The sequence below is a fragment of the Dipodomys spectabilis genome, unplaced genomic scaffold (genome assembly GCF_019054845.1).
Source record: "Dipodomys spectabilis isolate Male_0828 unplaced genomic scaffold, ASM1905484v1 ptg000555l, whole genome shotgun sequence".
Lineage (NCBI taxonomy): Eukaryota > Metazoa > Chordata > Mammalia > Rodentia > Heteromyidae > Dipodomys > Dipodomys spectabilis.
Window position 1 is genome coordinate 1,530,186 of NW_024871232.1, and position 18,380 is coordinate 1,548,565.

At 45.5% G+C, this 18,380-nt stretch overlaps 1 protein-coding gene across 1 annotated transcript in view; it reads right to left on the bottom strand.

The window, feature by feature from the left end:
• Nucleotides 1-952: 952 nt before the first annotated feature.
• Nucleotides 953-18,380, bottom strand: part of Slc7a11 (solute carrier family 7 member 11) — a 59,372-nt gene continuing 41,944 nt past the window's right edge. The window contains exons 7-12 of the mRNA XM_042670477.1: nt 16,223-16,346; nt 14,268-14,371; nt 13,416-13,512; nt 11,495-11,644; nt 10,158-10,335; nt 953-1,797 (exon numbers count right to left, since the gene is read on the bottom strand). Coding sequence (XP_042526411.1) covers nt 1,730-1,797; nt 10,158-10,335; nt 11,495-11,644; nt 13,416-13,512; nt 14,268-14,371; nt 16,223-16,346 — 721 coding nt within the window. The 3' untranslated portion in view covers nt 953-1,729. The remainder of the gene's footprint in view (nt 1,798-10,157; nt 10,336-11,494; nt 11,645-13,415; nt 13,513-14,267; nt 14,372-16,222; nt 16,347-18,380) is intronic.

An 18,380-nucleotide genomic window follows, 5' to 3' on the forward strand; every position in this document is an offset into this window, starting at 1 on the left:
CAGCACTTATCTGCCCACTTACATCCTATGGGCTTAGACACTGTAAAAATAAGAATATGAAAGTATTTTTTTACCTCTAGCAATGCACACTAGAAAAAAATATGTATAGATACACAATATCTTTTTTGGAAAATGTAAGCGCCGATGAAATTTTGAAAACCCTGTGCTAAGAGTAAACTAAGGGAAATATTACAAATTTAGGCTGAGGTACTAGATTTGGCTAAAAAAATAGAGAGGGGGAGTGCTATATTAAAAATGCTATCAGGAATAAAACTGAATTGATGAATAGGAATTGGTCCTAATGATAAGTCATTATTCCTACTTTGGGCAATTTTGTCTACAAACTCTACTTGTCTTAGTGATTTTAAATGGTATAATTTTTTAAAATGTCTTATTTTCAAATAGATAAAAATTAAAGGATCACACTACCATGGTTATGACTGAGCATTTCAGAGTAGATGTACATAAACATGAATTGAAGTTTTGTCATTACAAATATACAATATCGTCTCCAGAGCAGCCCCTTCCTGAACACACACATTCAGGCAGTTTCCCATTCACTCAATAAGCTTGATATCATTTTTGCAACTTGAATGATAATTAAGGTAAGAAAATTACTGTGAAATCCTAGGTTGAAAATGGAAATCTTTAAAAAAAAAAAAAACACATTAGTTGCAATCTTATTTAGCAGTAACATTTCTTCCTCTATTTTATGTAAATTTGTGCCTTTAACTAACTGATCTGGATGATTTTGTCTGGAAAGATAGCTTCACAGACTATAGAGTGTATAAAAGAGATACAAAAACTGTCAACATCCATCCCCATACCAAAACAACTGTAAAATAAAAGGACAAATATTCAGATTTACTAACGTTGCACATATGTTATATGACTGTAGAAGTGAGCCTAATATGTTGGTTATTTTGTCATTTCATTCATATTTTTAAGTTCATGTATTTAGATAAGTACACCAAGAATTAAATTATTAAAGAGGTGGACACAAATTTTTTATCATAATGACCTGAGGTGAAAATCCAATAACCATAGAAATTCCTATCATCTGACATAATAAAGGATATTTACTCAACCATGATCCCTAGAATTACCTCAGGGACAAACAACAGCTCCTAGAGAGTCTTTAACGTATTGGCTACGTTGGTAGAGGCCCCTCTGCGCCATGCATAGAAGCCATTGGAATATGAGTGATGCTCAGCTTGCTTTCTAAAGGAAGAAATGCACGGCAACGGAAAGTAAGTTCCTTCCTTTCCACCTTGCCATAATCATCAGACCTGTGTTCTTTTTCTTTTCAGAAGAACAGAAAACATTTTTCACAGTACAGCCACCTACAGTAGGTAAACCACGTGTATAAAACCGTATATACAGAAAACACCTCAGTCTTCAATTTGAAGGCTCTTAGTCAGGACAAGATCTGTTAGAGGGAACAGCCGTCGAAGCTGTGGGCCACTCCCTGAGTCTTTTTCCTAAAGCCCAACAGGAAAGCATGAGACACGAAAGAGCGATGATGAACGGGAGTCACAATGTACATATTCAATTTCATGGAGTTATAGCTAAATTTCTCAGAAATTAGTTTGAATAACTAGAAGACATGAAATAACCAATTCTTTCTGTCCATTGACAAAGTGGCGTTTATCTGGATTTCCAGAAAATGAAGTATAGATCCATATTGCCTTCCTGTCCTGGCAGATTGCTAAGATTTCAATGCATTAGTTCACAATTTCTGACTATCTTCTTCTGGCACAACTTCCAGTATTATCTGTAATGTTCTGGTTATTCTGTCTACAAAGAGATAAAGAAGAGAAATTAAAATGTAGGCAAATCAGAAATGCATAAAAATAGCAAATGACGAATTCTTTGGAGTTGAACACACACACACACACACACACACACACACACACCACCTATTTCATAGAGCGCTATCAAGAATGACTCTGTGGGAACAGCATCATGCTCAAGGCATTGACTTGTCACTTCCATAGCTTCCCAGGATGGCTTCTGAGGGGGAATACATTAATATTTTGTATCTAAAATAAGAGCTTTTATTTATGAAGCAAGAGGCTGCAAACATGTTGAGAGAGTAGGATTGAGATTTAAAATATACTTCCTGTTGCATTTAAATCAGGATGTACCCTTTGCTCTTGTCAAGCCAGCGCCGCCTCCAAAAGCAGCAGCAGAACATCCTTTCTGCTTTCGAACTCACGGCATGTCCTTACGTAGATAACTCGCAGGGTGTCTAGGAACAGACACTCTTGTTTCCCAGAGCCTCGTTAGGAAAGGCTTGAACCAGTCAGCTGTGCCCACACCAGCAACACAAGCAGCACAGAGGTTCTAGAGAGGCGTTTTGTTCAAGCCCAGCAACACAAGCATCACAGAGGTTCTAGAGAGGCATTTTGTTCAAGCCCAGCAACACAAGCAGCACAGAGGTTCTAGAGAGGCGTTTTGTTCAAGCTCAGTCTTAAAGCTTACTGAATTGGGATGCGGCTGATAGAAACAAAAATGTAAGAACCTTCTGGAAATGATGGTTTCTGAGGTGATTTGCTCTCCACGGCCCAGGAACTCTACACCCCCTAGTTCTGTGGACGCTCTGGCCCGCCTCTTGTCATCAGTTCCTAAGAGAAGTCCTCGCCAGCCTCGCCAGCCTCCACAGCCCATCCTCTCGGCGGCTCGGCCTCCATGGCCTCCACACGTGGCCCCTCTGCTCAGCCCTGACTTGCTGACACGCAAGCAGGGTTGAATGACTCTAGAAAAGTCATTTTTCATCCTTTGCATCCATGTTCCCCCAACTTCTTGGCCCTAGGACATGACGCTTTTTTGTTTGTTTGTTTGTTTGTTTACATTAACTTTAAAAGACCTAGTACCGTGCTGGAAAACGACAGACTCAGCATAAATAAATTGTATGGTGCCTGCGCTCTTTACGGTGAGCAGAAGGGAACCCTAGAGAGGAATCCAACCCCACACGAGCAGAAAGGGAGGCCGTAAAATTATTCCAAAGACAGAGTCTGGTGGGGGCTGTGAAATCTGCAAGTTAGGAAGGACCAGAGGCTCCCTGTAGGCAGAGCGGGGCTAGGACTCCTAGCAGAGCTAAAAGAACTGAGGAGCAGAGGGACAGAGGGGGACTGCCATCAGCCGTGTCTCACTGCACACTATGTGGAAAAGGAACTCCACAACCTGGAGAGCTGGGTACTTGTATGGGTAAGGAGAGGAGGGGAAAACTGGGAGCAAGGGAAGAGAGACAGAAATGTGCTCATTACCTGACTTATGGAACTGTATCCCCAGTGTAAACACCTGTCCAAGAACAGCACAGTATATTTAAAAAATAAAAATAAGGGAATGAAGGAATTTGAGACATGAACATTGTGTGAGCAAGGAATCATGACGGTGTCCGGCCTTCCTCTGTGGAGAGACCCTGCCAGCCCTCCGCTCCCGAGCGCCTTCCTCTCGCTGCCTCTGCAACTCCACACCTATGCTGAAGCTCCATACAGGGTGCATCCCTGCATTCCTGCATCCCTGTGCTCTGAATTCCCAGGCATCTTTCTCCCCCATATTGGAGCACAGCAATCATTCTAGACCAATGGGAAGCCACTTGGAGTGGAGAGTGCATGTGGCTCATCACTCAAAGGGCCAGCCTCTCCCCTGAGGTGCTGGCCGGAGGTCCTCTCTCTTCCTCCCTGGTGACAGGTCTGGTCACATTCTGGGAGCACTTGGCAGTGATTGATGTTGAACTTGAGTACCTGTTAGAGTTGAGCAACTTGTCTTTCTAGGTTTTCCTACTCCACTGGGGTCAGAAAAATGCCTTGCCATGGCCAGTCAGGCCTGGGGAAGCTTCTTGCTTTCCAGGAAGGCTAGAGATCATGTGATTTTCCTGTGACATGCGTTTCTGCTGGTCCCTTATAGTTAATGTACACAAAAATGGCACACATTTTCACTTGTATGAAAGTAGAACAATGAAACTTGTTGAGATTGCTTTAAGAAGTGGAAGGAGGGAGGGTGAGGGAGGAGGTGAATGTGAGCAGGGCACATTGTGTGCATGTATGGGGCAATCAAAATGAAGCTCCTTATTCTATAATATACACTAACTAAAATGTCTAAGATGTAAAGTAAAATAAGATATACAGGCATAGAACAGGACTTTCTGAAAAAATGAGAGCAAGAAATGACATTAATCAGAAAGCTTCCACGCACAGATGAGACAATGTACAGAGTGTGCAGACAGCCTACAGTCGGGGGGTGGGGCGGAACTGGGGGTCTTTGCCAGCTACTCACTTGAAAATTTATTTATTTGCTAATATCCAAGATGTGAAGAATTTTTTAATTCAACATCAACACCTCAAAATAATGAATACATTGGCAAATAAATTGGGCAAAGAATTACAAGTTGCCAATAAATACACAAAAAGCCCAGCATCAGGGGATGTGGACAGAAGGGAACCTTACTGCATTGTTGGTGGGAGTGTAAACTTGTTCAACCACTTTGGAAAGCAGTATGGAGGTTCCTCAAAAGACTTCACATAGAACTCCCCTATGACCCAGCAATCCCACTTTTGGGCATTTACCCAAATGTTTACAAACAAGACCACACTAAAGCTACCAGCACAACTATGTTTATTGCAGCATTTTTTACCATAGCTAAGATATGGAACCAACCCAGATGCCCCTCAGTAGATGAATGGATCAAGAAAATGTGGTATATATACACAATGGAATTCTATGCCTCCATCAGAAAGAATGACATTGCCCCATTTGTTAGGAAATGGAAAGGCTTGGAAAAAATTATATTAAGTGAAGTAAGCCAGGCCCAAAGAAACATAGGTCCCATGGTTTCCCTTATTTGCAATATCTAGTATAGGTATGAGTCAAGCAGAAAAGGTCAGATAATGTGATGTTAGGAAAACAAACCCTTAAATATGTATTTTAATGTTTTTTTCCCCTTCATGCATGTGTTTCTAACGCATTTATAAGATTATTTCTTTGTTGCTTTGTATGTCCCTCCCCCACAGTGTAACCCCCGCTTTCACTATATTTGATGTCAGTATAACTTGTGGAGGAGATCGGGACAAACAAGTCGTTTAAGGATTCAGGTGGACCTGTTGCAACAATGAGAAGTACAAAATGTCATGTCAAAAACGATCTTTACAATGTCGGTGTGGGGGGAGGGAAGGGGGGAAGGATTGGGTGGGGGGGAGGGGGGAGGCTGGGAAGGGAGGTGAAGGGTAAACAAAGGAGGAGGCTGCAATGCTTGGTAAGAAATGTATGCATTATCCTGCCCATGTAATTGTAACCCCTCTGTACAGTATGTTCTCAAATAAAATAAAATTAAATTAAAAAAAAAAAAGCCCAGCATCCTTTACTGCAAAGGAAATGTAAATCCAAAGGTTTTCCATCTCATCTCCCATCAGACAGCCATCATCAAGACAACACAGTTTCACCTCCTTTTATGAGTTTGCTTTACTTTCAAGTAAATTTACTCTGCTTACCTTTAAAAAATAAAAGAAGACAACACACAAGAGCAACTACTGGCAAGGGGGTGGGGAAAAGGAGCCGTTACACACTGTTGGTGGAAGTGGAAACTGTCCCAGTGAGTGTGGAATCATTATGGAAGTTTCTGGTAAACTGTGAATGGAACTATATATAGTTCTATAGGTAGCACTGTAAGACCCTGTCATCACACGCATGAAACCAAAGCCAGCATGCCCTAGATAAACCGGCACTCAAGTGTATTGTCACACAATTCACAAAAGCTAGCTGTGCCATCCACCTCTGTGTTCATAAAGAGGAGACTGGATATAGAAAGGGTAGTATCTGCCCGGCCATGAAGAAGAATGAAATATCATTTACGAGAAAATGAATGGAACTGGAGATCATCATGTTAAATGAAATAAGCCAAACTCAGAAAAACAAACATTACCTATTTTTTTCTCATGTGCAACCCAGAATTAAGAGGGAAAAACAAACAAAAACAAGACATGAAAGTCAGGTGCCAAATGGCTCACACCTGTATTCCTAGCTACACAGGATGCTGAGCTCTGAAGACTGAAATTTGAAGCCAGCTTGTAGAGACAAATCTGTGAGAATCTTAAATCTATCAAAAAGCCAGAAGGGCAGCTGTGGTCCAATAGAAAGAGTACTAGCCTTGAGTTAAAAAAAAAGTCAGGGGAGAGCTCAAGGCCCTGAGTTCAAGCCCCAGTCCTGGCAGAAAAACAAAATTGTTACAATGAAATCCATTTGTTTGCACATTTTTTTTTAAAAAACAAAAAGACATCACTTTTTTTTTCCTCCAGCAGTGTCACATACATGATCTCACTTTATGCCTGGAATGCAGATCATCAGGGTCCCTAAGGTCAGGCTGAATTAATTGAGAAGGTTGCATTGCTTTCTTCAAGAAAAGTCTGCAACTGAGCCAGCCACCATTGAGGGATGTCTCATGAATTCTGTTGTCTGGACATTCTGTGGGCCGTGTGTCTTAGGACCCTGGTATTTCAAAGTTAATGTCCACAAAAAGAGACTGCAGTCGTTCTGCTGGTGCAAAGGCTTTGCTTTTAAGTACCCTGGTCTTCCAACTCCCTCCCTATAAGTGAGGGACCCACTTCCTGTCACCCCCTCTTAGGCTCAGCTGTGATGGGGGTGGGCCAATAAACAGAGGAAATCGCGGGGCAAGGCTACTGCTAGACCAGCCCAGGTCCCCGGGTCTTACTACCTCTAACTGTGGCTTCCTTTCCTGAGAAACTCATGTATCTGTAAATAAGTAAATAATATAAACAACAAACCAGAAGAGCCAACCGCTGTGTCACAGATGGCAGGGAAAATGTTCTCAACTGTATCATAAGAGCACATTTTCTCCTTGCTCTGGAAATGGGAGCCCACGAGAAATGGTCCAACACTGGCATCCTGTGGCCGGAGAGCCTCATCAGATCGGGGAAATCCCACATACTGGGGCTCTGGGCACTGCTAACCAGCTGCCTGCCTGTCGGCGTCTTCTCGGATCCGTGTGGTCACTTTCTCATTTCACAGAAATGGCACAGGTAAGCTGTATTTTGATGCAGTGTGATTTCCTGAGAGCTAATCTACCCACCTCTTTGAGGGTAAAGAAATAAAAAGCCTGCTCACGTAAAAGCTAGCAGCGTTTGCCACACAAAACAAAATGCTATTCAATCTCTGAACGGGCCCCTGGTCGCTGTCCCCTGGGGCCAGAGCAGACATCCTGGGAGCAGGGAAGGGTGGTAGTGTAGGAAGCTGGTGCTCTGTGCGTCTGTGTCTGTTTTGTTTGGGCCAAAGGCTAAGAACACACTTGCTATTGTAGCAATAAATATTATGAATTTTCTTCATCATGCTACAAGAATGCTGCCTAAAAGGAAAATCAAACGAAATTATAGAGGATTGTTGCTCTTTTTTGCTTCTCCCTTCCAAGGCGGCCATCAAGAGAGTTACGATGATCACAGTGTAAAGCAGAACGGCTGTGCTCCCTGGCCAGACCAAATGGCACTGGTGAGAACTAAATAACCATTCTGGGAGAGCCCCATTTCTGCTCATTTCACAAATGGCTGCTGTTCAGTGCATGCAGGGGCCTTGAGATTCAAGACAGAAAGATAGAAAAAACAAAAAACCCTCCAAAGTTACATAAGCATGGAAAGACCAGGAGGAATGAAGCATAAAAGTTATTGTTATGAACTGATCAGGACTTGAAACAGAGCACCGCACATCAATGGGAATAGACTCAGATTTAGCTATGAACAGAAAGGGGGAAAACACTTCCTGTGGGAAAGGTCAAGGAGCTGGCTCCATTGTCTGCTCCCCCTTGGAGGCTCTCAGCCTTCCTTCCTCTCCAGGCTCTTGGTTCTCATCATGTTCCGGGCTCTTACGTGTCTCTAGACCTTGGTCTCCATGGTGGGAACTCTTACCTCTCCTAAACCCTAGCAAGGAATCAAGTGATCCCAATTGCAAATGTTGTTGAACAAGACTTCTTTTCCTGTTCTAACCAGGCTCCGCAGTGGGTATCCACAACAGAGAAATCTAACCCAAGGCTTTCTACAGAAAGTATGGTTTAATAAGAAATAGAGATCAAATACATAGTTCAAGGGTCAGTGTGTCTGTGTCAGTCTTTAAGACCCAGCATGCATAGTAACACTTCTTTAGGGTATAGAATGAAAAATCCTGGTGGAAATACTGGAAGAAGGTCTAAAGACACCAAATGCCTATTAAAAGCTAATGAAGAGCAGTAGCAAGATTGCTTTAAATCACTTTGTGTAACACATTTCGAGTGTGTGACACATTCAAAATTATATATATATACATATATATTCAACATATACAGATTTAACACACACATATATAAAGATATAGATTCTCTTTTGGCTAGCATTCTTACTATTTGTTAATAATTTCACTAGCAATCTTCCTAAGACATGCTATTTCTTTTGCACTACTGGGGTTTGAACTCAGGACCTTATGTTTGCTAGACAATCACCCTACCATATGAATTGTGTCTCTTGAGTCCTCTCCCTGAACACTTTACTGGGATTAAGTACATTAAAATATAAACCAAAGAGAAAGTTGTATTCTAAGTGCACCAGACTCGCCAGGCTGCGCCTCTCTGTGCATCCGTCTACCGTTGATAGACTTAAGTTCCATTGCTCCATTTTCACCAGCACCCAAGCAAGAAAACCCACCCCACCAGACAGCTTCCAGTTCACAGCTAAATGGCTGCTGGAAGGAGGAGGTGGGCTGCTGGGGGAAGGGCCCTGGAGGCTGAGTCCTGTGCCCTAGCCTTCACAGGGGTATGCCTTGTACCCATCTCTCTCTCCCCCTTCTCCCTCTCCCCCCTTCTCCCTCTCCCCTGCTCTCCCCCTCCCTCTTCCCCCCTCTCTCCCCCTCCCTCTTCCCCCTTCTCCTCCACCCCCCTCCACCTTCCCCCTCCCCTCCTCTCTCTGCTTCCTGGCTGCAGCTTTGCTCTGTCACGTGCTCCATGGGTCAACAGAAATCCTGCCAGCTGACCACAAGCCACTGGAAGCCCTTTCCCCTCCCAAGTCGTTCTTACCAGACATTTTGTCATAGCAGGAAAAAGAACCATGCCAGACGTTGCACCCTGGCAGGCGTGCGCTCAAATCTTAACTCTATGGTTATTTTTTTTTTAATCGATACATTCAAACCTAAACTCTGCCTCCACGCTGGGCCTGGCTGCTCTGGCTGGGACGGAACTCCCCACCTGGATTTGCTCTGAGCAAGGACCGAGCCCATGGCACAGAGGCCCAGGAGCACCTCACACCCCGAGTGCTTTCTGCAGAGGGGCCTCAGACGCCGTCTCTAGTCCCGTCTCTAGCCATGCTGAGCCGCTGAGCGCCCCCTCCAGCCCAGCTGTCTCCCGGCCCAGTGGGGTCCACGTCCTCTCGGACGCGGCTGCTCGGACGCGGCTGCCCGTCCGCCTCAGTTCTCACCAGTCCTGCAGCAGAACCCAGCACTCTCCACCCCTGGTGACTTCTCCCAGCCATCCTCACAGGGCCCAGAGAGGCCTGCCTGAAACACCAAACCCACCTGCGTTCCAACTCTGACTGCTCAAATCCATGCAAGCGGGAAGGACAGACACCCATCCTCCCGGGTCTGAGCCAGGACGGCATGCCTTCACCTCGGGAAGCTCTCGGAAGGCCTCAGTAAGGGCGTGCGTGTAGAAATCTCACCATAAACTGGGCTATGCCTCCTCTCTTGGTGGCTTTGGCTGCTATACAGTGAGCCTCTGTGACTCACGACACCTTTCAGAGTAACATTAGAACCCTGACAGTTCAGACGGTTTCAGCTCCCACGCAAGTCCCCACCCAATCTCCCTCGCTCTCCTCAAAGTTATTGTGATGATAGGGAATCGCTAAATCACATTCTACTTCCATGAAAAGTAATTAGGTTCCTATGGGGTTGGGAAGAGCAATCACATGGTTTATAGAACTGCTGATAAAACTCTAAACACAAAAAGCTCTCCTCCTAGCAAGTGAATAGAGCCATGAAAGCCAACACCCTGGAAGAGCAGCTGCCCCCAAAGTCCTTCACTTGCTGGCCTCTCGGGCCTCCTGAGGAGGGGGAATGCCCCGCCCTGCACAGCCATGCGAACTCTCCACCCCACCACGCCTCACCAGGCCCCAAAGGCTGAGCATCCTTACCTGAGGCTCTTCTAAACCACCCGGGCTTCTTGTCCCATATAATAAAGAGATAGTAGGCAGGCACCCCGGTGAGCGTGATCACACAGCCGATGCCCGTGCTGAACGGGTCGGAATAAAGGGAGAGGACCACCATGAAGAGGCAGGTGAAGGAGAACAGAGCTGGGATAAACAGCGGCACCTGGAACACAGCACAGAGAAAAGGCATCAGTACCACCATGGACGTGGGCCGCCGTGAGCACAAGGTGTGTGACATGCATTCGTCACGCGACCAGACACCAGCCACCTGAGCCTCCAAGTCCCTGGTATGGGGCCCAGAGAGCCCATGAGACATACTTCCTTTAATTGCATTTTTACTTATGCTTCGATCTTTTCTCAAGGCTAGAAAAGAGTATTTCCTTGGAGCCGATCTCTTGGAATTGTTTGACCAGTGAAGTACCATTATCATTTGTGGTTTTGATTTTAAAAGATTGGTTTTTTGATAATGATGATTAGAATCCTCTCCGACGTGAAGTCGAGAGCGCCGGCAGCTCGCTCCACGACGAGGCCTTTCAGCGCGCATTGATTTTCTGTTGAGCTTCACAATGACAACTGACAGGGGCAAAGCAGCCAACTCCTATTCAACCACTAATAAAGATGCTGCGAGCATCAGGCAATGCATATAATTAGCAGCAACCTCTGACAGCGTGGCTGACGACATTATCTTTGCTATTTCTTAAAAGCGAGGAAACAGTAAGGTCAAATCCATCCGTGAACTGCCAAGGCCCCGGGAGGTGGCACGCACACCCTTCAGCCCACCCCGGAGGGAAGGCTGGTTCTGGGAAAGTCTTTTCTCTACGAAGCGACCAGCTCTCTCTCCTTGCTCGTATTCCCTTTCTTTCCCTTTTAGACACAGGCCCATGGGCCAGTCACCATGTACAAGTGCTTGAAGCTCCTATTTGGGAGTGCAGCATCTGTTTTAGAATTTTAATAAAATACCTGCCTCTCTGTGGCAGGGCTGGCCACCAATCTTCCACATGAAGATGGATAGAAGTTTTCCGCCCTTTAAACATGAGATCATTGGGCCCATTCATGAAAAATCAGCCTAACCATCGCCCATTAAGACTACATCTTCTCAAACACATGACATACAATGTTCAGTCCATCATATTAAAAAAAAAATACCAGACACCATGATTTCCCAAGTTAAAATAAATCCAATACAAAGGCACTTCCTGCAATAGTTCAGCATTCTACCACAGCGCGGTCCCCTGCTCAGCCGCCCATCATCGAGAGATGACAGAGGGAAGACTGCGCGTTAGAGAGAGATTTATGTAAGCCATCCACACGGCTGAGGTTACCTTGAAAGGACGATGCATATCTGGGCGTTTGTATCGAAGATAAATCAACCCAGCAACTGCCAGCCCAATAAAAAGCCACCTGGCAAAACTGAGGAAATTCAAAAGACTGTAGAGGTCTCCAGAAAACAGCATTATTATTGTCAAAGGATGCTAGGGAGAAAAAAAGAGAGAAAATCGAAGTTTGATGACTTTAAAGATGACAAACAACTACACATTTATTATTATTATAACTGTTGTGGTTGTGCTAAATGTTATTTGAACTGCTAAAATGACATCATGATCAAAACTCAACATCAACAAGTTTCAACATTCTGTTCTTATAGTCTCTTTACACACGTCACAAGAGCAGAGAGCCATCATGTGACAACCCTTTATCCAAGAGGAATTCTCCATGAAGGTATTATTTTGTTAGTGTTTGGTGTTATTTTGTGGCGACTTCCTTTTGCATTCAAGAGAAGAGGATGTGCTTTCAAAAAATGGAAGACAGGACACTCACTCCAAAGTTAAAGACCCAGAGATCTGAGGTAGTTCGCAAATAACCAATAATAAATATGGAGATGCATGCCCAATGGCAAGACTCAGAGCAAACTCTGTAAAGATTTTCTGATGAGCTCCTAGCCACCCAGACACAGGAAACACAGATTCAGGGTGAGTCCTAAATCTGTTGCTTTTGCAGAACAAAGTGCTGCCCTTTGCTTCTTCCACATTTACTGCACCCGCTGCTAGGCACATGTGACCCTCAGGCTCAGAGGAGAGCAGAGCAGGTCAGTGCCAAGGACAAATGACTGACAGCTGGTTTCAAAGGAAAGCTTTTGTCACGGAACAGCACAGCATACTCTGTTCCCACATTGACGTCAGCCCCCAGATTCCACACAGAGAGCATGTGAACCTCAAAACAAAAAACAAACCTTCTTTCCAAGGAAACATTCTGAAACAAATTAAATGCATAGGGGAAGAAAATGTTCATCGCATTTCTATGGTGCTCCTGTCGACAGATTCCAGTGGAGAAGAATGCTACCAAACTCACAGGTAAAAATGGCTATAGCATCGCCAATGGGTACTTTTATACTTTTTATAGTCTTTTGTAGCCTACATTTTTATAGTCTTTTGTAACACTATGCCCTGCATAGAGAATTCTACAACCTCAATTTGTGTTTCAGGGCTTGTCTTTCTCTCCTGTAAATTTGCTCTTAATTATCTTAGTTTTAATCAAAGAATCATTGGACTCTTCAGTTATTTAGGATATCATTTATCCTTGGAATCATTTTCTGTGCGTTTCATTATAAAGGAACTGTGGTTGGGTGCTGATGGCTGATATCTGTCATCCTAACTACTCAGGAGGCTGAGAACTGAGGACAGTGGCTCAAAGCCAAAGTAAAAAAAAAGTCTGCGGGACTCTTCACTGAACCAGCAAAACGCCAAAGTAGAAATGAGACTCCGACAGAGCACCAGCTTTGAACACAAAGCCAAGCAAGAGCATAAGGCTCTAAATTTAAGCCCTAGTCCCAGCACCAAAAACCACACACACACAATAATAATAATAATAATAATAATAATAATAATAAAATAATTAAAAGCTATTCATCGGCATTTGAGTGTTTGGGGACAGTGGCTTTGAGCTGTACTTTCAGTATGAAGTGGGAACATTTTACACATTTTACAATCTTTCCTTAGGGATTTCTGAAAATGAGAGGGGCTACACGGTTCTCCTGAGACCTTGCAAATTCCCACAGGGGTGAAGGGAGGTGATATCATCTCTTTCCCTCAAGTATCAACTCCACATCAGAAACCCTGCCTGGGGGACCGGACGGGACGCAGCTGGCACGCGGGGCCAGGCCGCAGGGAACAAGAAGGCCCGGACTCTGCTGCAGGCCTCTGGCTCACGCAGGTTTCCAGAGGTCACCCCCTTTACGTGCATTACCAGGACGATCACGGCTGGCAGAGGCGTGTGCTTCCGGATGTGAATCATGGAGAGGATCTCAGGAAGGTGACCCTCTCGCGACGCCACATAGAACAGCCTGGTGGGAGAGACACAGAGGTGGCGTGGAGGGTGACATTTCACAGGGAAAACCCGGAGTTCCCAGAGGAAAATGTGCATCGTTTTCACTTCAAACAGCTTGGCACTTCTGAGCTGATTAATTGGGTTGCATTTTCCAGATGCAGTAGAGAACATTACACAGAAGGCTGCCTTCGAGATAGACAAAAATCCGAGAACATCTTTTCTCTTGAAGAGAAACATCAGGGTTTAAGTAAGCACAGCGCTTCTTACACGTGAATAGCTGGTGGTGAATTTATTTCTGGACCTTAAAGTATTGCTAATCCAGTCCAACATGGACACACACACACACACACACACACACACACACACACACACACACACACACACACACATGCCCAACATTCATTAACTATCTGATTAAAACAAAACTATCTGATTGAAACAAAAAAGACTCTTGCATCATACAAAAGCAACATGGGATGGTATTCTCTTACTTCACTCTGGTAAAATAAAAGATCTTATTGCCGGAAATAAAATGCTGGTGTTAGACTGTAGACAGGCTATTTTTCTTTAAGGCCATGTCCTCAGTGTAGGCTATGTATAGACAGGCAGCACCCTCTCCTGGTCAGAATCCAACATGCACCCACCGAAACCTGCATGTCCCTTTAAAAACAACAGGTGTGAGGCTGGGTTGCTTTGCTTTTTAAAGTTATCCTTATCACATCCAATCTCAAACACTGAAATGTGTTTCTGGAAATAGGTGAACTCGCTCACCTGGAGACAGCAAACACACCGCCGTTCATGGAACCGAAGCAGGAGAGGGCAACAAAGATGGGAACTGCTAATGAGAAATTCCCCAGCAACCGCTCCGAAAAGGTCTAGGGAAAGAAAAGACCAGGTGAATTCATGCCTTTCCCAAAAATGAATATATATATGCATACATATGAAACCATTTTAGCTAAACTTGCTGCATGACTTTCTATCAGGCTGGCCAAACGTGTGTGTTTTAGAATCCTTCTTTGTGGTTAGGGTCAGCCTCCATCCACAGCATAAGAGGAAGCAGCACCAGCGCAGATGCTGGGCTAAGGTCTCTGCAAGGCTCCCCCCGCCCCCCCCCCCGGCCTGGACCCCTCCTGAATGTGCGGCCGCTGTGCTGTGTGTCCTCACTGACTCTGATCATAGAAAAAAGCTCCCTTCAAGAAGGTTCTCCTGTAGGAGGCAGAAATTCTTCTAGACAAAACTGTCTCTTCCGTTTGGAAAGCCACATTTTTTTAGAGCAAAGCCAGGCTTTCCACTGAGACGTATTATTTAATCACCAATACAGCTGCTGGACGGCAACTAAAACACCCAGATGACTTGATTATTTATATCATATAAAGAAAAAAACAAAAGGGTTTCCCCACCCCCTCAGAAAAATTACACTGGCTAACCTACTGTGTAGGGAATCACTTGCCAGCCCTGCCCCTGGGGGCTTCCTTCCCTGATTTTCAGTAACAAAAAGTCAGAAACATAAATGCAGACTCAGCCAGCCACAAAAGGAAGCAAGAACAAAATACTAACATTTCCTAATATGCCATGCATGACACTGAATAGTTCCCATAAAGGATTCATTTCCCACTCCCCTCAAAAATATAGGGGAATTTTTTTATTGCCCGTGGTGCAGTTGGTGCTCTGCAGACAGCGGGCCCCATTGTGCCCCCAAAGTCAGTCCTGCCCCTTGACAAGGGAGAGGAGAAGCCGGGGTGATCTCCGGCCTCCTGCCTGTCTGAGAGGAGGGACGGGGATGGATCACTGTCTTTTTCAGTGCAGTGAATTCAGACCCAGGTTCATACAAAATGACCTAATTTACTCCCTGTGGATGCTGCCGATAGGAGCAAACACTGTTGTCAAAGGAACTGGCACTCGCTAATGGGGAGATCACTAAATTTTTAATTCTTCACACTCTCGTTGTTGGGAGTTGAGGAGTGCATCTTCTCTCCTAAGCTAAATTCCACAGCAACATAAAAGTCTGTGTCAGAAGAAATAATCCTCTCTCACACGACCTCCGGGGACCAAGATGGCCCTAGGGTCACCTAAATTTTGAGAAATGTTGGAGGAATGAGGTGAATCCGCTTCTTAGGGAGGTAGAAATGTACATTTACATTTTTAATATTCTGAGAAGCATTCCAGCAGCAACATATGTCTCACTTTTAATTACCTAGTATTTCCCAGATTTATTACTATCCCAAGGCGAGAATTCCAAGGATATATTAGGAAAAAAATGTATAATCATATTTAACCTGAAAGTTCTTATAGGATACTTTGGAGAAGGATTGTAACTCAGCATTAGAAAGGTCTGCAAGGCAGGAAGACTACTGAGTGAACTAAAATTTGCATTCCAAAACAACTATGTTCATTTCCACGCAGTAACTATCCGCCTGTCTTCCAGACATGTTGGGAATGAACCAGCAGCGCCTTCAACTCTCCAGCCCTGATGGATGCTCCAAGCAGGGGGAAGAGAGAAGGGTTTACAGAAAACTTCAAGAGAAACCACACAGCATTTTAGCCACGTCGGTTCCATGGAATATGCAAAGGGGTGCTCTAGAGGTGTTTTTATTTAAATATTCATTATCATTCGGTTCAAGAAAAGATTACTGAATTTCAAAACACTTTCTCCTGAAGGAAACTACCAGGAATCACTAAGCTAAATTCAGTTGCGTGCTGTTGTGCTGTTTCCGACGGGGCCTTACCACGGCCACGGCCTTGGAGAGCAGCAGGTCCTCGGGGCTGAGCGTGGTGAAGTAGGCCACGTTGGTGAGCACGTAGCCCACGGTGACAATGCCCATGGAGATGCAGATGGCCAGGGGGATGGTTCTGAAAGGCACAGCGGAACCGAGTGTGAGTTGCCTGTGGCTGGGCAGCCCGGGTTCCGGGACACAGCTCCCGCTCATCCACGTGAGGACTGCAGGCCCAGCCACGCCTCTGTCACACAGGAGGGGGGCCCTCGGTCAGTCCCGGCCCCTGCTGCGCCCCACGCCCGGCCAAGCGTCCTCCTCCTGGCGTTCCAGGGAAGGCAGCAGCCGTGTTTCCAACATACGAAGACAGGTAGGATAAGCAGCAAGAAGCGAGATCCGTCCACGAGGCACCCCACGAGGCCTCGGCCACCCTGCTCAGACGCAGCAGCACAGGTCAGGCCACCAGGGGACCCGATGGTGCCGACACCGGTGACTTGGAGAGGGACTCACGCCCAGGCCGTGAGATGTCTACTTCTACTGCACCGAGAAAGCCAGGGAGCTACGCACCCTAACCGTGCAATCCCATGTCACCCGCACGCTCGCGACTCATCCTTGCCTCTGGTGACTCGGCTCTGTTCAGGCAGCTCAACCCTTCCACCCCCTGCACACGGCTGCTCACTTCTCAGCCGGCCCGGGCAGGAAGGAGCAAGAGGGCAAAGGCTCAGTCTCCTCGCATGCAAGCGGGGCGTGTCTGACACACTATGTGGAACAGCACTATCCCCAGCTAAGAACACACACACCAGCCAGTCAGCCATGGCATTCATTAATCCAACAAGTCATACATGCTGCTCTGAGCCTGATGCTTTCCCTCAACCCCAAGGTCTCTAGCCTTGACGGGGAAGCGCCGTGACCTCTAAATCCTGGCCCTGGCCTCCAAACACAGCAGGAGCAGCTGTTCCCTGCTTCTCCAATAAGAAGGGGGTCCTGGGGAATTTCCTGCTAACCCCGTGACAGGCTGCGCTAGCGATGATTGACAGGTACCTGGGAAACGCGGGGGGGGGGGGGGGGGGGGGGGATGGACATGCGCAGTGCGCATAGGGGATGACTTCTGTTCTTCTGGGGGAAAGAACCCAAGTGGATCCAAGTGAATGCAGACAGGGTTAGAAGGCAAAGCTGAAGGACAGGGTGCACACACAGCACAGCCCCCACTGCGTTATTTTCAACTTGGATTCTTTAGGCTTTGATGATGTTCCCAATGGGGAATAAGAGGTTCTGTAGAGAAGACAGACAAGACGGGGAGAAGAGAGGAAAGTTTCTGGTCCCTGCAGGCATATGATCAGGTCATTACTAAAAAGCTCAGATCCATTGCTACATGCAGTGAGGTGATCTAACATATCCAGAATGCTGAGCAACAGAAGGAGAAATACTTCTGCAACCTGGGACTGTCCCCTCCCTACCCCCCAAGGTAGCACTGAGCCTTGAGGGCTCTCTGCCTGGTCCCCACCTACACGCTTCGGCCTCCCTGAGGGTGGTTTTCTGAACTAGATGCTAGAAAAATCCAGCCTCCGGATTGGCTTCCTTTCTTCCTTAGGTTGTCAATAACCAAAACACAGTGTGCCCCTGTCACCAGCTGCCCTCCAACTGACATTCCATTAGACACATTACCTTCTGTTGAGGAAGAAATGGAGGTAGTGAGAGATTACATAACGGTTCAGATATACAACTGGCACGCAGAAAGCCAGAATTCAGCAGTTACAATGCTCAGTGCATATCCTAGGAGATAGGAAAACTAAGGGGAGGGGTTGAGTTGGGAGGGGTAGGGAGGAGTGGGGATAGGGTGACATGGATCAAGAAGCAATGTATTCATAAACTGACTTGTTGAATGGTAACGCCTTCATGCCAGTACTTGGATATAATAAAGATAACATGTAGATTCTACTTTCAAAGTGGTTCACTTCTACCAGCCAAGCTCCGTCTCTCTCCTGTGAGGTAGCGTCTACGCTCTTCATTTCCAGGAAAATTATAGTTATTGGCTATAAAATATATTGGAAAGCTCTTGGCAACATTGTTTCTCGTGGATTTATAATTTTCTTACTGTGAAAAAGGACTTAAAGCTAAGATTTTTATCGTGTTTCTGTAAAATATGAATTGTTAATGACAAGACGATATTTTC